Source organism: Lipophrys pholis (genome assembly GCF_963383615.2).
Source record: "Lipophrys pholis genome assembly, chromosome: 20".
Lineage (NCBI taxonomy): Eukaryota > Metazoa > Chordata > Actinopteri > Blenniiformes > Blenniidae > Lipophrys > Lipophrys pholis.
The window spans coordinates 8,057,181-8,073,809 of NC_137648.1; the positions used below are offsets into that span (position 1 = coordinate 8,057,181).

The window sequence follows — 16,629 nt, forward strand, 5'->3', positions numbered from 1 at the left end:
ACACACACACACACACACACACACACACACACACACACACACACACACACACACACACACACACACACACACACACACACACACACACATGCACTCGCAGGTATGCAGAAGACATGACCAAGCCAACAAAGCTAAACTGCACAAGTACTGTCACAGTACGGTGACTATAACGCCGAGGCCTCCTCCCACAGACGCCAGACAAGATTAGCTTTATTTTCTTTAAGCTTTAAAAATAAAAAAGTCCAAAGTGTGCTAAACTGATCTGGCATCTGTAGTCGAGCGCCTCCTTTCAATCCACAGTTTTGACAATGGTGGACAGCTGTACACTATGGAATGGTGACAGTGAGGTGTTCTGGGAAAGGGCGAGTACTGCACAAAACATGGGGGCGGGGGGGGACATGAATACAGCCCACCACTCCTCCTTCTCCACCCAGGGTTAGGATCAACACAGACCAGGTTCCAGCGTTATACCTAGAGCCTCGTCCCAACATTTGACCTCAAGTGTGCACAGATCTCATGCCTCTCGTGACTTCGGCCAAAACCTTAGCCTCAAACACTTGGCTTTGAAATGCAACTAAATAAAATTGCAAGAAACAGGAAAGCTCTTTTAAAATAATACAAGTATTAAGTTTCCATTAGAGCTGGAAACTCAAATCATAAAAAAAATAAATTCGAAAGATTTGAGATTAAATTGAACTTTCCGACGTGCCTTCAATTCTCTTGACTAAGCAGTATTTCCAGGTTGCTGACTTCAGTCTTTCCCTGGTGTTTACGCAGGCAGTGCTGAGACGTGTGCAGAGTGAGAGGCCCCATGCTAACTCCAGGAGGGTCTAGCCATACAGCAGGAACCAGAGCCCCGGTCAGCCACAGATACAGGCCTTACTCACGTTAAAAAGACAGAATAGCTTCATAATAAAGACATGTTTTAAGAGTAACAGCAACAGCAAGCACAGCTAGCACATATACAGCAGAAAAGTAAACATGAAAATTTCATCGAGACTGTATGACTGCACAGGGCAAATTCTGCTCAGCGTGTAAAAAACAATACAATCAAAACAAGACTGATTACATAATTACTGATGGTTAAAATATAAACATTATATCCCCTTTTTTAACCTAACTGTACAGCCTTTACTTTACTAGATTCAAAGTAACTTAATCTTACGGATTGCTAAAAATGTAATAGCAAACAGTAAATATTTCAACAGTGGTGACATTTTTAGTCAAACATAAACATCTCGAATGCATTAAATACACGATCCGAGAGTCTGTTTTCTTGTGTACCTCAAACATCCGTGCAGCAGTACACCGCACCAGAGCAGACGTGTGGACCACCCCGTACCACAGGACAGTCAGCAGCAGCTCATGGTACACGGGATTGGCTCTAAAATGAGACACACATAAAAGTTGTGAGGCGACTTTCCTGTCGTATATGAGAACAGCAAAAAGAGTCTTTTTCCTGTAAGTGGGGTTGTGTTGTCAAAAGTTATAAAATATGTGGGATGCCTTCATTACTGTGATGATGACTGAAATGTGTTTAAATATTTCTATTACCACATAGGGCGAAAAAAGCTCACATTAAAAAAAAAAAAAAAAAAAAAAAAAAAAAACATGTTTATGGTGAGAAGAGGGTTGGAGAACAACTCGCTATGGTTGAGTTCAGAGCACGTCTACAAGAAATGAATGCAAGACAATGCAAAGTCCCACGAAAGCACGGCAACCCTTGTGTATGCGAGTGTGTATTTCTCACCCCAGCTCTACAAACGAGGCCTTCAGACTATCAAGAGGTGCATGTGACAGAGACAGAGTGGTCATGACGTCCTCCAGGAAGCCCACCAGCAGCTTCCGATCCTCCTCCTTTAAACAGTGGTAACATGCTTACGTCGGAGCGATCATGTACGAAAGAAATACCTTCTAAAAATAACACTTTCATGTACACATTTGTGTGGATGTAACTTTCTATCACTCGGCCTGTTTTAGGATATTGTGATTTTTTTTTTTTTTTGCGAAATCACACCCCCGAACTGCATATTTGAGCATATTTGTTTGACACATTGTGTTGAAAGTGATCACAAAATGCAGCCCTCCCACAGGCCAATAGGTTTTGCAAGCGCCGTGTTATTTTGCCAGCCTAAAAATCTAAACAGAATTATGTGGTAGCATGATGTTAAAGTGGATTTTCCCTCAAGACATTGAACAATAACCCAAAGTGTAACATGGCTAACACGCTGAACAATCCAATACACAAGAGAGGAGAGGAGTCCAAAAACCAACAAAGCAGCAAAATGAAGAACTTGTGGTGATACTTTATTTTTTTTTAGAAATGGTTTTTTTTGGCCAATAATAATACCGATTTTCTGAAAATGTGTCTTCAAAAAAAGAAAAAAGAAAAAAGAAAAAAAAAAAAGATTTGAACGCCTGCACTTCAAATTGAACTTACAATTAACACAGAAAAGCAGAGGGCTTAAATTTCATTTTAATGCCATTTAAAATTTTGCAAATTATAGACAGAGGTTAACCTCGAGGTTAGGGGAGAAAGCTTTTAATGATAAGTTGCTGGTTTGATTCTTACTGCTGAAGGATCACTATAGACCAACGGTCTGCAACCTCTAGGACCAACAGAGAAATTTTTGTGATTTTCCACGAAATCAAATTTACATTTTAGAATTTTGTTCAGTTTTATTTATTGGGGCTTTTCTTATCCCAGAGAAAAAAAGGTCATTTTGAAAATGACTCCAATGTGTAAATAAAATAAAATGTTTGTTTAGGAATAATTTAGTGAAAGCATCACGGAGCCACTACAAAAGGGCCATTGAGCAACATGTGGCTCCAGAGCCGCAGGTTACAGAGTCCTGCTATAAAGGAACCCTGGAACGGCTCAGGTTGCTTCAGAGTCAGACTATCTGATGTAAGACTTAAGGTGTAACCTGGGTTAAATCAAACATATGGATCATTAGATCTTCTGAGTCAAAGGGAGCAGCTGAAACATATACGGTATGTTCCTTACAAATAACTATCAGTGAAAAAATAGTAAATTGGTCTCGCTATAGACAGAAATACAACTAAACATTTGACTATTGCGTCGACTATCATCGGGCTCTGAGCTGCCGCTTTTATGTTACCTGATTATAACATGTCAGCACTCCAGTGGCATAGATGGGCACCGTTGCTTTGGTGAGAATACCGTTTCCAGCCGAAGCATCTGGTGGAGGAAGAAAACCAGAATCAACGAAGACAAAAGCCTCAACGTCAACGTTTGACTTACGGCAATAAAAAGTGGAGACGTGTGTTCTTCAAAATTAAAGATATGCTGACAAATAGGCATGATGTGCTGGGGTGAGTTAGAGCACGTGCGTGTTCACATGAGAATTTTAAATATGTTTTTTTTTTTCTTTAATTTACTTGTGTGTTTTACTGTCCAATAAAAAAATTTAACTGAAACTGTCCATCATCCTGCGGCACACATTTGACAGTGTGGCCTCATCACATATATTGTTGTGGCTTTGAAAAAATAAAAATAAGAAAATGCTGAAAATGAGCATTTCCACACAAAGGTCACGATGCCCTCAACATAGTCCGTGACTCAAACCAACACATTTCATAAATGGCCACAATACCAAAATTATTTGGCAGCCAGATGAGACCGAGCACCTCTTTTTCACTACAGAAACATGCTCGGAATTAAAAAAGAAAGAGAAAGGAGGGGAACACCCATGACTAACTCCAAATAGCTTGTTTACATGAATATTGTCCACGTCGGAACGCCTCCCTTCAACATTCTCATGACAGAGTTGAGGAAATTTTACACAGGCATTTGTGTGTGAGTTAAAGCTGAACTTACCGACGTTCTCCTCAGAAAGCCGGAGAATCTCTTGGAACTGTGGCTTAACCTGGAGAGACCACGAGGATAAATATCTATACACGTTTTTTTTTTTTTCATTCATGTTTTAAAAATTAGATAAAGAAAATGTCTCCACAAAACCGACAATTAATAAATTGGCTAACTAGTAAATTCCTAAATTGCATGAGGATATTTTGTTGACATAATAAACCTAAACTATTGCTTATAAGTCAGTAATGGGTAATGGATTTTAAAGTACTTGACACATTAATGATTTCAGTTTTGGCAACTTTGGTTTCATTGTCGTTCTCATTCACATATGAGCTGGGCGAGATGTGAGACTGAATTACTGATCTTGGGACTGGACAATGACCCACTCCAACCACATTGTGGAGAACCCATAATGCAACGTATGGGAGCGAGTACTTGATTTTCTGACTGGATATTGTTTTGCAGTGATTGCACACTGATTCTTCAAAATCAAGTGGGATTTTCTAGACAAGCCAACTTTCTCAAACAGACTGTTGTTCAGCATATCGTTTCCAGATGACAGATTCCAATGCTTCACCTTAGTGTTGGTGAAGATCTTGCCAAACGTACGACAGAACCTCCAGAAGAAGCGAGAGAACTCATGAACGCAAGTCGACGACGCCACGTTGATGCGACCCACAATGTCTATTAGTTGAGGCAGGCTGGGAACAGAGCAGGTAGACGGAAATCGGCATGTGTGCACAAGTTTCTGTTTCTGTGATGACATGGCGATGTGAGATTCGAACATGTTGAGTGTGTACTTGCCCTACTAAAATTAGAAAATAAATCTGTGTACAAAACCATGTATTCATCCACTGATCTTTCTATGACAAGGACTGATGATGAAATTTCAAAATAGTGTTGGGCTAACATCAATTCACAGTTAGAAAAGGGGTAACTAAGATGAGAGTTAGTGTAAGTCCCTAGGAAAACAATACAAGTTAGTGTAATGAGTACCAGTACCACCAATACTGTGTGTATTTCTTACAGTTGGTTGACCACCCATAGCAGACTCTCCCAGCCAGTGGTTCCTTCATGCTCCAGCTGGTGGTCATATAGTAGAAGCAGGGCACTGAGCATTTCCCTGCTGCCGATGATCGTTGCCACATCCTGGAGGGGAGAAGCTGGCCTGGGAAACCGAGTCACTGCAGGACCAAAACAATGGGGTGCGGATTGTAAATTAGTAAATATGAAGCTTTAACAATAGAAATAAGGAAAATTATAATCTAGTCAATAACTGGAGATCAACCGTAGGTTCTTCTTGAGTATATGTCAGATAATATAAATATTTTTTGCAACTAAAGCACATGTTTCTTTGGATGCAGGCATGTTACCTTCTATTGCAGGTATGTCTCCGTGGAGTTTGGCTCTGCTGGTGAAGGGCGCGTTCTGCAGCACCACGGCAAACAGAGGAGGGATGAGGGACTGGAGGGCCGACAGGAAAATGTGTAGCTTGTGTTCATCCAGGCCATGTTCTCCCTGCTGCAGAAAACAAAACAAAAAAACCAACAACTAATTAGCTGCATGAATAATTCAAAGTAAAATCTTTCAAAAAAGTATAACAGGGTAAAGTTTACCGTGAGTAGTTTCTCTATACGAGCCAGCAGAGAAGGAATGAGTGCAGAGTACAAGGTTCCCAGCTCAGTGGTCCAGGCAGCAAAAGCAGGAATGAAGACCTGGTGGACTGCACTGACCACCCGTTCTGATGGATCTCCGAGGGATAGCAGCATCAGCTCAAAACCCTGTTTGAAATGAAAGAGACTCACCCACAGCACTATACAGAAACGTGTTTAAGACTTCAAGGGAAGTTAAGCAGAAATTCGGAGGCAATGTCAATGCAAGGGGCTGTTTGTGGCATTACAAAGACAAGCTGAGACGAGACTCGCATACCTGTGAGTACTTATCGGGGTCATCTATGTAACCCATGATAATACCCAAACTCTTGACCACGGCCTCTCTGACCATGTCTGCCTTGTCCTCTGTAAGCATCTGCTGCAACATGGACAACACCAAAGAGCTTCGGATCTCCTTCTGTACAGAAAACCCCCCAGAAAGATTTAATACTTGAGATTATTGTCATCTAAAGTCATATACATTCACTTGTCAACATTGTGATCTTACAGGCAGGTAAGGTGCTAAGGCTCCACAGGACTCGGCCACCAATAATCTCCTCTCTGGGTATTTGTGGTTAATCTGCAGGAGACAATATTATGGTAAATATTGAACTAAAAAAGGAAGCGAAAATGAAAGAAAAGGAAGGAGCAGACGGGAGTGCAGGCCTCATGGAATGGAAACAACTTGAGAATCATCAACACGCTGACCCTGTAAAAACCGCTATTTGTCTTTCTGGGCAGATTCTCAGCCTCCAAATTGCTGGCAGCTGTTGTTGCCATGGCAGCAGATTTTGTTGATCATAAATGTGGCGACCCAGGTGGCAATGAAAACAAAACTGCTCCCACATTTAAGTCAGGGACACCATAGAAGTGATGATAGCAATTTTCTGGATGAAAACACCGCACGGTCGTCCCACTTGAAAGACAGACACGTCTAATGTCCCTTCCTTCTGTATGGTACTTTTAAGTACATTCGACCTGATTTTTACAGAGGTGAAGAGATGATATATGACATAATCAAAATAGCGTACCTGTTCCCAGCACTGAGGAAGCAACTCGGCCTCGACACGTGTGGGACCCACGTGCCTCGCAAACGCAACACAGCCTGTCAGGATCATTTGCCTTTGAAAGGACACAAACACACACAAATATAAATGAACAATGTTGTATATGCGTCCATTCAGGCAATGTGAATATTCTCCTGTCCGCAAACTTTCAAATAAACACACCTCTGCTCATCATCCGGTCTCTTGATTAGGTTGAAAAGGATGTGAAGGAGCTGGTCTCTCTCTTTGGGCTCTGGGTGAAGGCAGGCGGTACACAAGATGAGTGGAATCAACTCCTGAATTAAAAGGAGAAGACAGAGCGAGAGAAAAAGCCGGCATGAGCGTTGATTGCTTTCTAAAATTATAGTGTGGTTACGGTTACACAGCACAGGAAAAAGGATGACGGGAGCAGTCAAGCAGGCCTGTAAAACTAGGGAGCTGCAGGAACAGGAAAGAGGGGGAAGTTGGGGTTTTAAAAGAAGGGAAGAAAGTGGGTAAGTTAAAAAAAAAAAAAAAAAAAAGGAGGGATACACTAAGAAGGGGGTCACCTTTTAAAACCAGCAGGAGTCCAGCAGCTGTGGAAACATGCTCACCTTCAACATATAACTTGACGCATTTGGCTTTGGAGTCGCACACAAGACATTTGGGCTCAGGATCATAAAAGCTAAAAGGATACATGCACACACCCAGACACAGCTGCATATAGAACGCACACACACACATACCTAAAGCACTCAATTTCTTCATGAAGCTGAATTTATATCCCAGAGTTCAGACAGAGTTCAAACGCCTCAGTCAGGGGAGAGACAGAGCTCAGCTACCCTTGATACAGGGCCTCCATGGCCAAATTGTGGTCAGCTCTGCATTCTCGCCACACATACCGAAATTAGAGAGTGCAAAGAGGTAAAAATATATTTTTTTTCTCAATCTCTCTCTCTGTTTTTTTTTCTTCCAGTAAGATACTGTATGCTCCTGCCAAGTACTGGAAGAGCAAGCGAAACCCCAAAACGAGATGGACAGTTGGACCTAACAGAGACTTGGGTAAAGATAGGCCAGGATGAGTCACTCACTCCAAGCTGGACCAATCTTCTGAAGTCAATGCCATGGTGGCTATCTTTTAAAAGCTAAAAATAACAATAGAACATTTAAGGATCCCGGGGTCAATTATAGTATTTACAAGATCGGTTTAATGTGGGTGAAGTCAGTTCAGTTTAGAGAAAAACAGCAAAAACTTGCACATTAAGAGAGTTCAGCCAATTTTGACTGCCACATTCGATTATCTTCTCCCTCGGCTCATGAAAGTTCTCGGGATCTTCATGCAAGATATTTGAGGCAGTCGAGAGGGCCCGCTTGATAAAACAAATTAAAGATCTTTATCAAGCGTACACATCTAAAGAGCCAGGAACCACACGGACCTTGTGCTATTTCAGTGTGAACTCCTGAGTTCTGGATGTGAAGACTCCTTCAGGAGGTTAAACATCTGACCAGACCTGGGTAAACATTGTGGGCAGGTACAGTGGACAGAATGACGCCAGGACCCGGGGACAGGGGGGCCCTATGCTTTTCTTTTAAAAGTTTAGCTACTCCACATTCTAGCTCTGAGGCCAGTTTGTAGGAGGCACATCATCCAATGCCAATTTTGTTTTCCGTGCCTCTTTTTCTGTTCTCTTGCAGCCATGGTAGCTACACAGCTCAGCCAATGGTGAAATATGTGTTGGTTCACCACGTTGGTCAGGACCCAACAGCATGGCAGGGCTAGAAGTTTGGCTTCACAGTGAGGAGACCCGGATTCATTTCTGGGCCTTACTGGATGAGGTTTGCATGATTTCCCTTCACCTGCAAAAGTTTTGCTCAGATACTATGTCGGAATTGAAAGGCCATTAAGGTTGGTTAATCTGTGAATCTAAATTGGTTCTATGTGTGTGCTCTGTAATGAACTGGTGTGCTGTCCACGGAGTACCCTGCCCTTTGCCCATCATTGCGTTGGATTGGATTGAGCCCTGCAGCTTTTTAAACCAAAGCCTACTCTTAATGAATACAAAAGAATGGATATTTCACTCTTAAAACATAGGAAAACATTTAGAGTAACCAGAGAATGCAGCTTACTAACTTTTCTTAATGTAAAATGTCTTAGCATTTTTCTGCTTGAATATTTAGTTCCGATATAGTGTCCAACAAATGTATGGTATAGTGATGAATTGTGAAATCCACATGTATTTTCTTGAATCTCAGTTTTTTTTTTTTGTTTTTGTTTTTCTTTTGCACAGCGGTGTTGTGGTTAGCACTCCAGCCTGTGCTTGGGGCCCTTTCTCTGCGAGGTTTGCATATTTCCTCTGCACCTGTGTGGATGTTTCTCCAGGAACTTTTATCCTACAGTGTAATAATATGCATTTGTTTTTCCGTAGGTGTGAATGTGTGTGTCTGTCTCTCTGTGTTTGGCCTGTGACGGACTGCTGACCGATAAACGTCCCCCAAAGTGAGCTGGGATCACGTTTGTTGATGCCCCCGCAGCAAAGTGGGATGGAAGACGGACGTACACTGTGTCGAACTGAAAAGTTGACATCCCTCTCAGCATGAATACGAATACTTTTAGTGATCCTTTTAGCTTTCACCTTGCACCACAATTCCATATACATTCACAACACAGGAATTAATCATATTTCTATTAATCATATTATATTAAGTAGTATTTAATTACATTACTAGATTTGAACACACGGTCGCTTGAATTAATCTTTTAAATTCACACACTGTTTAAACCATTGCAATGTAGACATGACAATTACATTGGCAGCAGTTTGTTAAAGTTCACAGTTTGCCTGCCCAGTAGAAAAAGTCAATTATTACAGCATTTGTTTATTTTCCACTGGCAGTGTTTGCTGAAAGTCTATGTGTAACCTTAACAATAAATAGAAAATATGTTCACAAACAGGCACAGGGCAACTTTTTTCTTTTTTTTTTTTTTTTTTAACTAAAAGGAACAACCGAAAAACAATCCTGACCCAAAAAAAATAAAAAAAACACTCATAAAACCAGAGCTACAATGCAGGTCTGTATACTGAAGAACAGTGTGATGTTAATAATTCACAGTGTCTGATAATACAGCCAGGTGGCAGGCAGAGTCTAAATGTATCACACTACCGTTTCAAGTCAAACACCTTTTGTCCTCAAGTGGGTGTCAAATTCAAACAACTGAAGGTGCGTCTTCAGGCATGAGGTGGTTAAAAGCTTCAAGCTGCAAGATGGGAATATCTGTTTGTGTGTGCACGTCATGGCCGGTGAATCTAACGGACATAGTACAAAGTCCACAGCGTTCAAGAAGAATCCCCCCCGGGTATAAGTGAACTACTGTGTTTTAATTTTTTTTTCACAAACGTCCAACTTCAGTTTGTTTATCTTTGATTTTGCGGGGAGATTAAGTTCTCCATAACTGCCCGAGGGAGGTTCGAATATTACATAACCATGGTGATATGCAAAGCAGCATGGCTGCGAGCTATCCCAACCACACAAATTGCACGCAAGCAGTAATGTGCAATGCACATCATCACCAGAACAGGTTTGTGCATTATAGCTTGCGAAAAATAATGACTAGTTAAAGCCTAAATTTATCATAAAAACTGCTTCCACTTCCCCCCTCAGAAGAAATTAGAAACCGTGTCTTTCCAAGGTAAATGCTGGTTTACATACATTTTTTATTATGAAAAATATTAAGAACAAGAAGAAATTTCTCTGTTTCTAGTTGTGACAATAACCCAAAATTTAAAACCCCACCAAAATCTCAGGCATTGAGGTGTTCAAAGCAATTGGAGCTGCAGCAAATTAAAAACAGACATGGGAACAATCAGAGGAGAATAAAGATGCACAGGATTTAAAAGAGTTACAGCACAACATGACTGCCCACAACTGCTTACCTTAGACCAGCGTCACATGTCAACATATGATTTCACGACAAACCTTTAATTTCAAGGCAGTGCAAAAGAGCGTGGGAATAAAATTGGAAATGACTGAGTAAATCATAACGGAGAATAATAATGACGGTAAGTCAGAGCCTAAGTGACAGCAGTTGCAGCTGAAGGAGCTGGGCATTAATCACACACGTCTGAGCTACGGGCCGTATGGGAACCATGCAGATGAGTGCGTGAGAGACTCACCTGGCAAAGATGCGCAACCATTCTCTAGAAGAGAGGCATGCATGAGAGTGAGAGAATGAGTGAGACGAAAAAAGAGAAGAGTGAAAATAAAACCAGTGAGGGCAAAAAGACAGCAAACGTGAGTAAGGGACAAAAACAGCAGAGCGGGAACAATGGCATCTAGTGGAAACAAATGCTGTCGAGAAAAGGAAAAATGAAACTCCCCAATCAATAGATGGACACCAGTCAGCCGGTGAAAGCAGTTTGAAGATGTCTCGTTCTCATTGGAAAATGACTACATAAAGTCAGTACAGATTTTTGGCGACAAAACAAAAAGGATAAAGGTGCTCTGTGCAGCTTTAATTCATTAAGCTGGAGACAATGGTGAGATTTTCTTAAACAAACCATGAATCACACTGATTACACCATTGACGAGAGGAATAGCAGGCTCTAGGCCGTGTGTGGTAAAACATTGCATACTAATTTAATTCTGAGAATGCCTTTGGCACAAACACAGAAAAGGGTGGCACACTTTAAGCAAACATGGTGGGGAACTTCTGAGAAGAGAAGATGGTGCAATGGATGAATCATCATCAAAGAACAGAAAGTCACTGAGACTTCGTTTTGACTAAATATCCAAAACTCAGTTTAAGAGGAGGCCACACAGTGGTGTAGAGGTTCGTACTTTCACCCCAAAATGGGAATATTTAGAGTCAGGCTTGGGCCGGGGGCCATTCTGTGTGGTTTGCATGAACATGCACGGGATTTTCTTCGGTTGAAAATACAAAAAAAAAAAAAAAAACCAACTACTAATAAATATGTATTTGTGATCAGCCGCTGTCTCTAAATCGCTCGTATTTGTGATTGTGTCGGTCTGTCTCTCTGTGTTTGACCTGTGATGGATTGGCACTCGATCCAAAGTGTATCCTGCCCCCAGTCAGCTGGGATCAGCGACATGCAACCCTAAGCTCGATAAAGCGATACATAAGCTGTGTTAGTCTGTTAAATGGCACTAAGCTGACAGTTTATATTACAAAAACGGCATCTGAAAAGTATTGTGCAAATGCATCACAGTAAGACTAATATCAGTACAACACGTAGCACCTTTGCCTCTTGATGTTTTAGAAATTAATTTCCATCTAATGTGTGAACTCACAGTGATTAGGGATCTGTAAGGTGAGAATGACTCTTAATTTTAACTCTGCTTATCCTTGCTGCTTTGTGTGCATCTATTGTACTTCAAGACAAAAAGGATTGATGACAACAGTACAAAAACGATCCACAGTTTGGGAACACGGGGGAGGTAGTCGGGTTTACCTCTCGTTTAGCAAGAAGAACGTTTGGGACGATGTGGGGGAGGCATCGGCCCAGCATGAGCATCACGCTCTCCTCGCTGTCTGCTATACGAGACACCTAGAGAGACACAATAGCAACATTATATATAGCTGCTGTCTGCAATAAAAAAAACAACCTGTTTTTAGATATACCCGAGGAGTGTGATGCTGACCTCTGCTCCCAAGCGGCTGTCGGAACACATTCTGCAGAAGGACAGCAAGGCTTGCTGGAAGGCTGGAGATAACTTTCTGAGACACCACAAACAACAAGAGACCAAAAACAGTCACTACAGTCTGCAACAGTTTCTCGGCACTCCCAGCAAATTGCCCTGACCATTGCGTGCTTGAGGACTGGTCTGTGCCAAACAAACTCTCCACTGCAACTACAATGTATGACAATACAGACAAAAGTGAAACCAAGAGACATCACAGTAATGCCCATCAAAAAAAAAATAAAAAATAAAGTTCTATAGAAATATTTACCACCAGATTTTGTAAATCCACATCTGTTTGTAATATTAAAAATACAATTATAGAAGGCCACTTGATTTCTAAATAATTGAGGCACAAGACCATGGTTAGTAAATTGTAACTTCAAAAAAGAAAACTGAAATAAAACTTGGACTGATGTGTTGCGGGCAAAATAATAATGATTGTCAAAACCTCTATTCCAACTCAAGAGGGCACCCACTAACGTCATGGCTGCTGTTGTGCCCACTGTGGCTACAAAGTCTGATAACTACTCCCATCTAGTGGCGAAGTTTAAGAACTACACTGATATGGACTTCATCAGTACAGAACATATTAATTACATGGAACATATGGAAAAATTTACATTTTACACGGGAAATGTATGCTCTTTAATTCATCAAACACAAGTCATATTTAGACTGCATTGATCTTTTTGAGCATTTACATGTTTTCTTCATTGCAGGGCTGAATTTTCACTCACCTGTTCGGCTGATCAAACTGGACCGGCGGCTGACTCTTAAGCTTGTTTTGGGACTGTGATTGAAGCTGTGATATGTTCTGTGCCAAGTTGTGGCCTGGACTATTTTCTGCATCAGAAACGTCCCGGATGTCCAGATACTGACCATTATCTGTCGGGAGCTGAGGAGCAAATGGAGATGAAAGAGCAAAAAAAAAAAAAAAAAGAGCATAAAACAATGGAATATCAGTTTTAATCGCTCTATTCATTACAGCACACTACTTACTATATTACTACCGTGTGTGTCTACATAAATAAGAGTGCTTCTCAAACGGATCACAAACCGTAGAAACACAGTTGGTGGAGCAAGCTGTGTTAGAGGAGGAAGAGGGATTTTGTATATTCTGGGAGCCCACATCCAGAGAGGCCGGGGGTGGAGAGGAGACAGTTCTCCTCAGTGTCTGAATCTCACTGTGAGAAAGAGAAAATAAAATAACCGGTCAAGGAAATATAATATCTTTTACAAGTGAGGCACAAAGTCAATCGAACAAATTAGACACACAATTTAAAAACAGTGGTAGAGCCGTTCTGGAAACTGCCTCGACATGTCTGATTTGTGGTGAAACAAAATAACTTGAATCCATGTGGGCAATTAGGAATTTTATATCAGAGGAGAGTTTCCGCTTTAATTTCATGCAGCAATAAATTTGAGAGGAAAATACTGCTTTTCATGGCCCAAGTGTTTTGGAAACATTCATGGCAACAGTGACGACTGACGCTTTTAAAACTTCTCAGATATCTGTGGCAGCTCATTTTCTTCTTGCATTAATGGTAAGGAGTCTCATTTAATCCACATGTGCACTAACTGCTATCAGAATGTCAGCACCTTTAAATACTGCGCTTCAGCCAATACTATATACAAATTAATATATAGGCACAAACACACCTCTGCAGCTTCTTGATCTGCTCGGCAAGGCTTTGCTTCTCATTGTTGAGGAGACTGATCTGGTACTCCAACTCTTGCACGACTTCCGTTTGTTGCTTTAAAAGGAAAAATAAAAAACAACACTCATGCACAGTTTTGCCTTAAAAAAAAAAAAAAAAAGCCTGAGTCATTCATAATTTAGATTGGATTATAAATTAGAACTATGTTCCATTCATTTTCACATCTTTTAACTTTAGCATGTGCAAACAAATGTGGAAATCAGATTTTCAATCAGTCTGACCATGTGACCGTCAGTTTGATCATAATGCTTTTGTTGAATGCCTGAATAAAATACATTATTAGTTCACTTATGATTGCAAAACAACATTTATTTTCACATAGAAGATGAAAATGCAGTGTTATAGTTTCAGTATTCATTACCTCTGTTGTCCCTATTGAACACATATATAAAGGCTTGAAGGAAAAATTGAAGAACTCGCGGTATCTAGTGTGATGCATCGGCAGCAAAATAGGCGCCTGAAATGTCTACTGTGCGCACCTGTTGTGTCAGATCGAGCTTCCTTGGAGTTTCTTGAGAGATGCAGTTTCCCGGAAGATCACCAAAATCCACCCCGACGGATACATCAGCCACATCGCGAGGCGAAGGGAGAGGGCTGCCGCAGTTCCTGTAGAGCTGTAAGAGGTCCGGGGGCTTTGGGATATTGAGGCCGACGTCATCCCACAACTCAAAGTCCTGGGAGGGGAAGTGGAAAATATGTGGTTAACAACAAATTCTTCAGGTTTCCCGCTATTCTGCATTTTTGGAGAAACTTTTTAGCAACATAGAAATAAGAACAAATAAAAAAGGTAAAGTGATCGCTATGTGGACAACATTCACTTTGTCTCTGAACAGAAAGCGGCGGAAAAAAAAGGTTTACCTGATCGTCGTTCTCGTCGGAGAAGGTGATAGATGACAGTTTGTATTCATTTTTTAATAAATATTCATTCACGAGAAAGTTTAAGGCTCTTTTCTCGAGTGGGCGTATCGGCTCCTGAGATGGAGAAAAGAAAAAAATAAAGGAAAAGCTGTAAACTTGTTCACTCAGAGACTTCAAGGGAAGCCCTTAAACAGATTTAAAAGGAACACATATAATATCCCGGATTCATTCTAGCAGGAGAGAAAATGTCACAAATCCTTGCATTTTCAACACTTAGGAAATTCCCCACCTGAATTTCAGGACTCGACTTGAAGTTTTTCCTCTCCTGAGAGGGCACTTCGCTCTCTGAGAAAAATTGAGAAGATATTACATGAGTTTCAGAGGATCCCAAGTATCATTCATCAAGAAGCAATTCTCTGAGAAACAAAAGGAGAGAAAGCTGTAACAAAAAGGGTTTGAGGTGGAGAAGAAGTTAAAAGTACGCCACACCTGCTGCCTGAGTCAAGTTGGCGCGCAGAGCCTGAATGGTCTCCTTTGCTTTCCGTAGCTCAAACTCCAGCACTGGACAGGAAGTGACAACACACACACGCGCACACACAGGAATGCATCCAACCAAAGACAGGGAACAAACAAATAAACAAAAGATGGGTGTGAAAACAAACAACGGCACAAAAGATTATAAGAGTCAGAAAATAAAACAACGAAGAAAAAAAAAAAAAAAAGATGCATGCAAATCATGGATCTGAGAAATGCATGCAGCAGAGGATCATGGGAAAGCAGGCTGGATGTTGGTTAAGTGTGTCATTGAGACATCTCGGGTGATGGGGTTTCCTGCCCTCATTTTTTCCCCCCCTCCCCATTAGCAGGCCTGATGTGCCTCAGTTATCAAATGGGAATAAAAATCTACTTAAATTGCAACTGAAGGTGATTAAAAGTGGATTTGAAATCGAGACGTGTATCTCAATAATCTAGGAGCTGTCTGACGCAGGTATTTTCAAGCTTCTGTCTTTCTAATAAGTAAAGACCAGGTTTTATGTTATCGATAGATTAGGATTATACTCAAAATAGGTTCCAGGCATGGTCAGATTACGTTTTCAGTAAAAAAAATTAAAGAAAAAAAAAAAATTAAAAATGAATAAAAACAAACAAACAAAAAAACAAAAAATTTAACAGTTAATCGTGTTTCTGTTTCTGAGTTTCTAAACAATCAGAAGCAGCAGATTTTTAAATAAATCTTTTTTAAATCCAGGTTTTGAACGCTGAACTAACACTGTAGAAAGAACTAAACAGACAAGATTTTCAGACACGCTGGATCAAAAACACACGGCAAAAGTAAAAAGCGATGGAGCAGGAGAACTATGTTGCATAGCTGTGCACTGATTATCTGCTACGTGATCTGACCCTGTTGTTGTCCCAAATTCAGTCAACTGACGTCTAAGATTACGTTTCAGGTAATGCTGTCCACGGTTTCACAATAAATTCAAATATGGGCTTTCCATACCCGTTATAAATGATCATGTCAACAAAGATTCTTGGCAGGCATGATTGTGTACATCCTGTTTTATGGTTACGTCAATCATCGGTTGCCCCTCTAATATCCTGAGTTTTCTCAAGCAGATCAAGAGTGCACAGGATGCAATCGCAAACAAAATGGAAAAGCAAAAACTGAAAAACAAGAAGAGGGGAGAGAAAAAAAAAAAAGAAAAAATCTAGTCTTGATGGAGTGACTTGTCCAGTATTTCACTGGGGTTTGATCAACGTCAGGAGAAAGCCAGAAAACCCAGAGTCAGACAGCTGTGGGCAGGCAACTTGGCGAGAAAAACAGGTTGAGGGAAATGAGAGTG

The 16,629-nt window shown here is 40.8% G+C and overlaps 1 protein-coding gene across 5 annotated transcripts in view; it reads right to left on the bottom strand.

Moving 5' to 3' along the window:
* The window catches only part of relch (RAB11 binding and LisH domain, coiled-coil and HEAT repeat containing), a 30,952-nt gene that overhangs the window by 7,841 nt on the left and 6,482 nt on the right, over positions 1-16,629 (bottom strand). For 2 of the 5 annotated variants that reach the window (XM_080489010.1, XM_080489011.1), the window contains exons 3-23: positions 15,275-15,346; positions 15,075-15,130; positions 14,786-14,899; positions 14,407-14,601; positions 13,869-13,963; positions 13,267-13,393; positions 12,947-13,104; positions 12,168-12,243; positions 11,978-12,073; positions 6,714-6,826; positions 6,516-6,606; positions 5,993-6,064; positions 5,762-5,902; positions 5,449-5,613; positions 5,206-5,353; positions 4,860-5,016; positions 4,410-4,533; positions 3,842-3,890; positions 3,123-3,202; positions 1,751-1,857; positions 1,285-1,384 (exon numbers count right to left, since the gene is read on the bottom strand). In XM_080489010.1, the coding sequence (XP_080345136.1) occupies positions 1,285-1,384; positions 1,751-1,857; positions 3,123-3,202; positions 3,842-3,890; positions 4,410-4,533; positions 4,860-5,016; positions 5,206-5,353; positions 5,449-5,613; positions 5,762-5,902; positions 5,993-6,064; positions 6,516-6,606; positions 6,714-6,826; positions 11,978-12,073; positions 12,168-12,243; positions 12,947-13,104; positions 13,267-13,393; positions 13,869-13,963; positions 14,407-14,601; positions 14,786-14,899; positions 15,075-15,130; positions 15,275-15,346 (2,336 nt within the window). The other 3 variants (XM_080489009.1, XM_080489012.1, XM_080489013.1) reach the window with 3 other exon arrangements.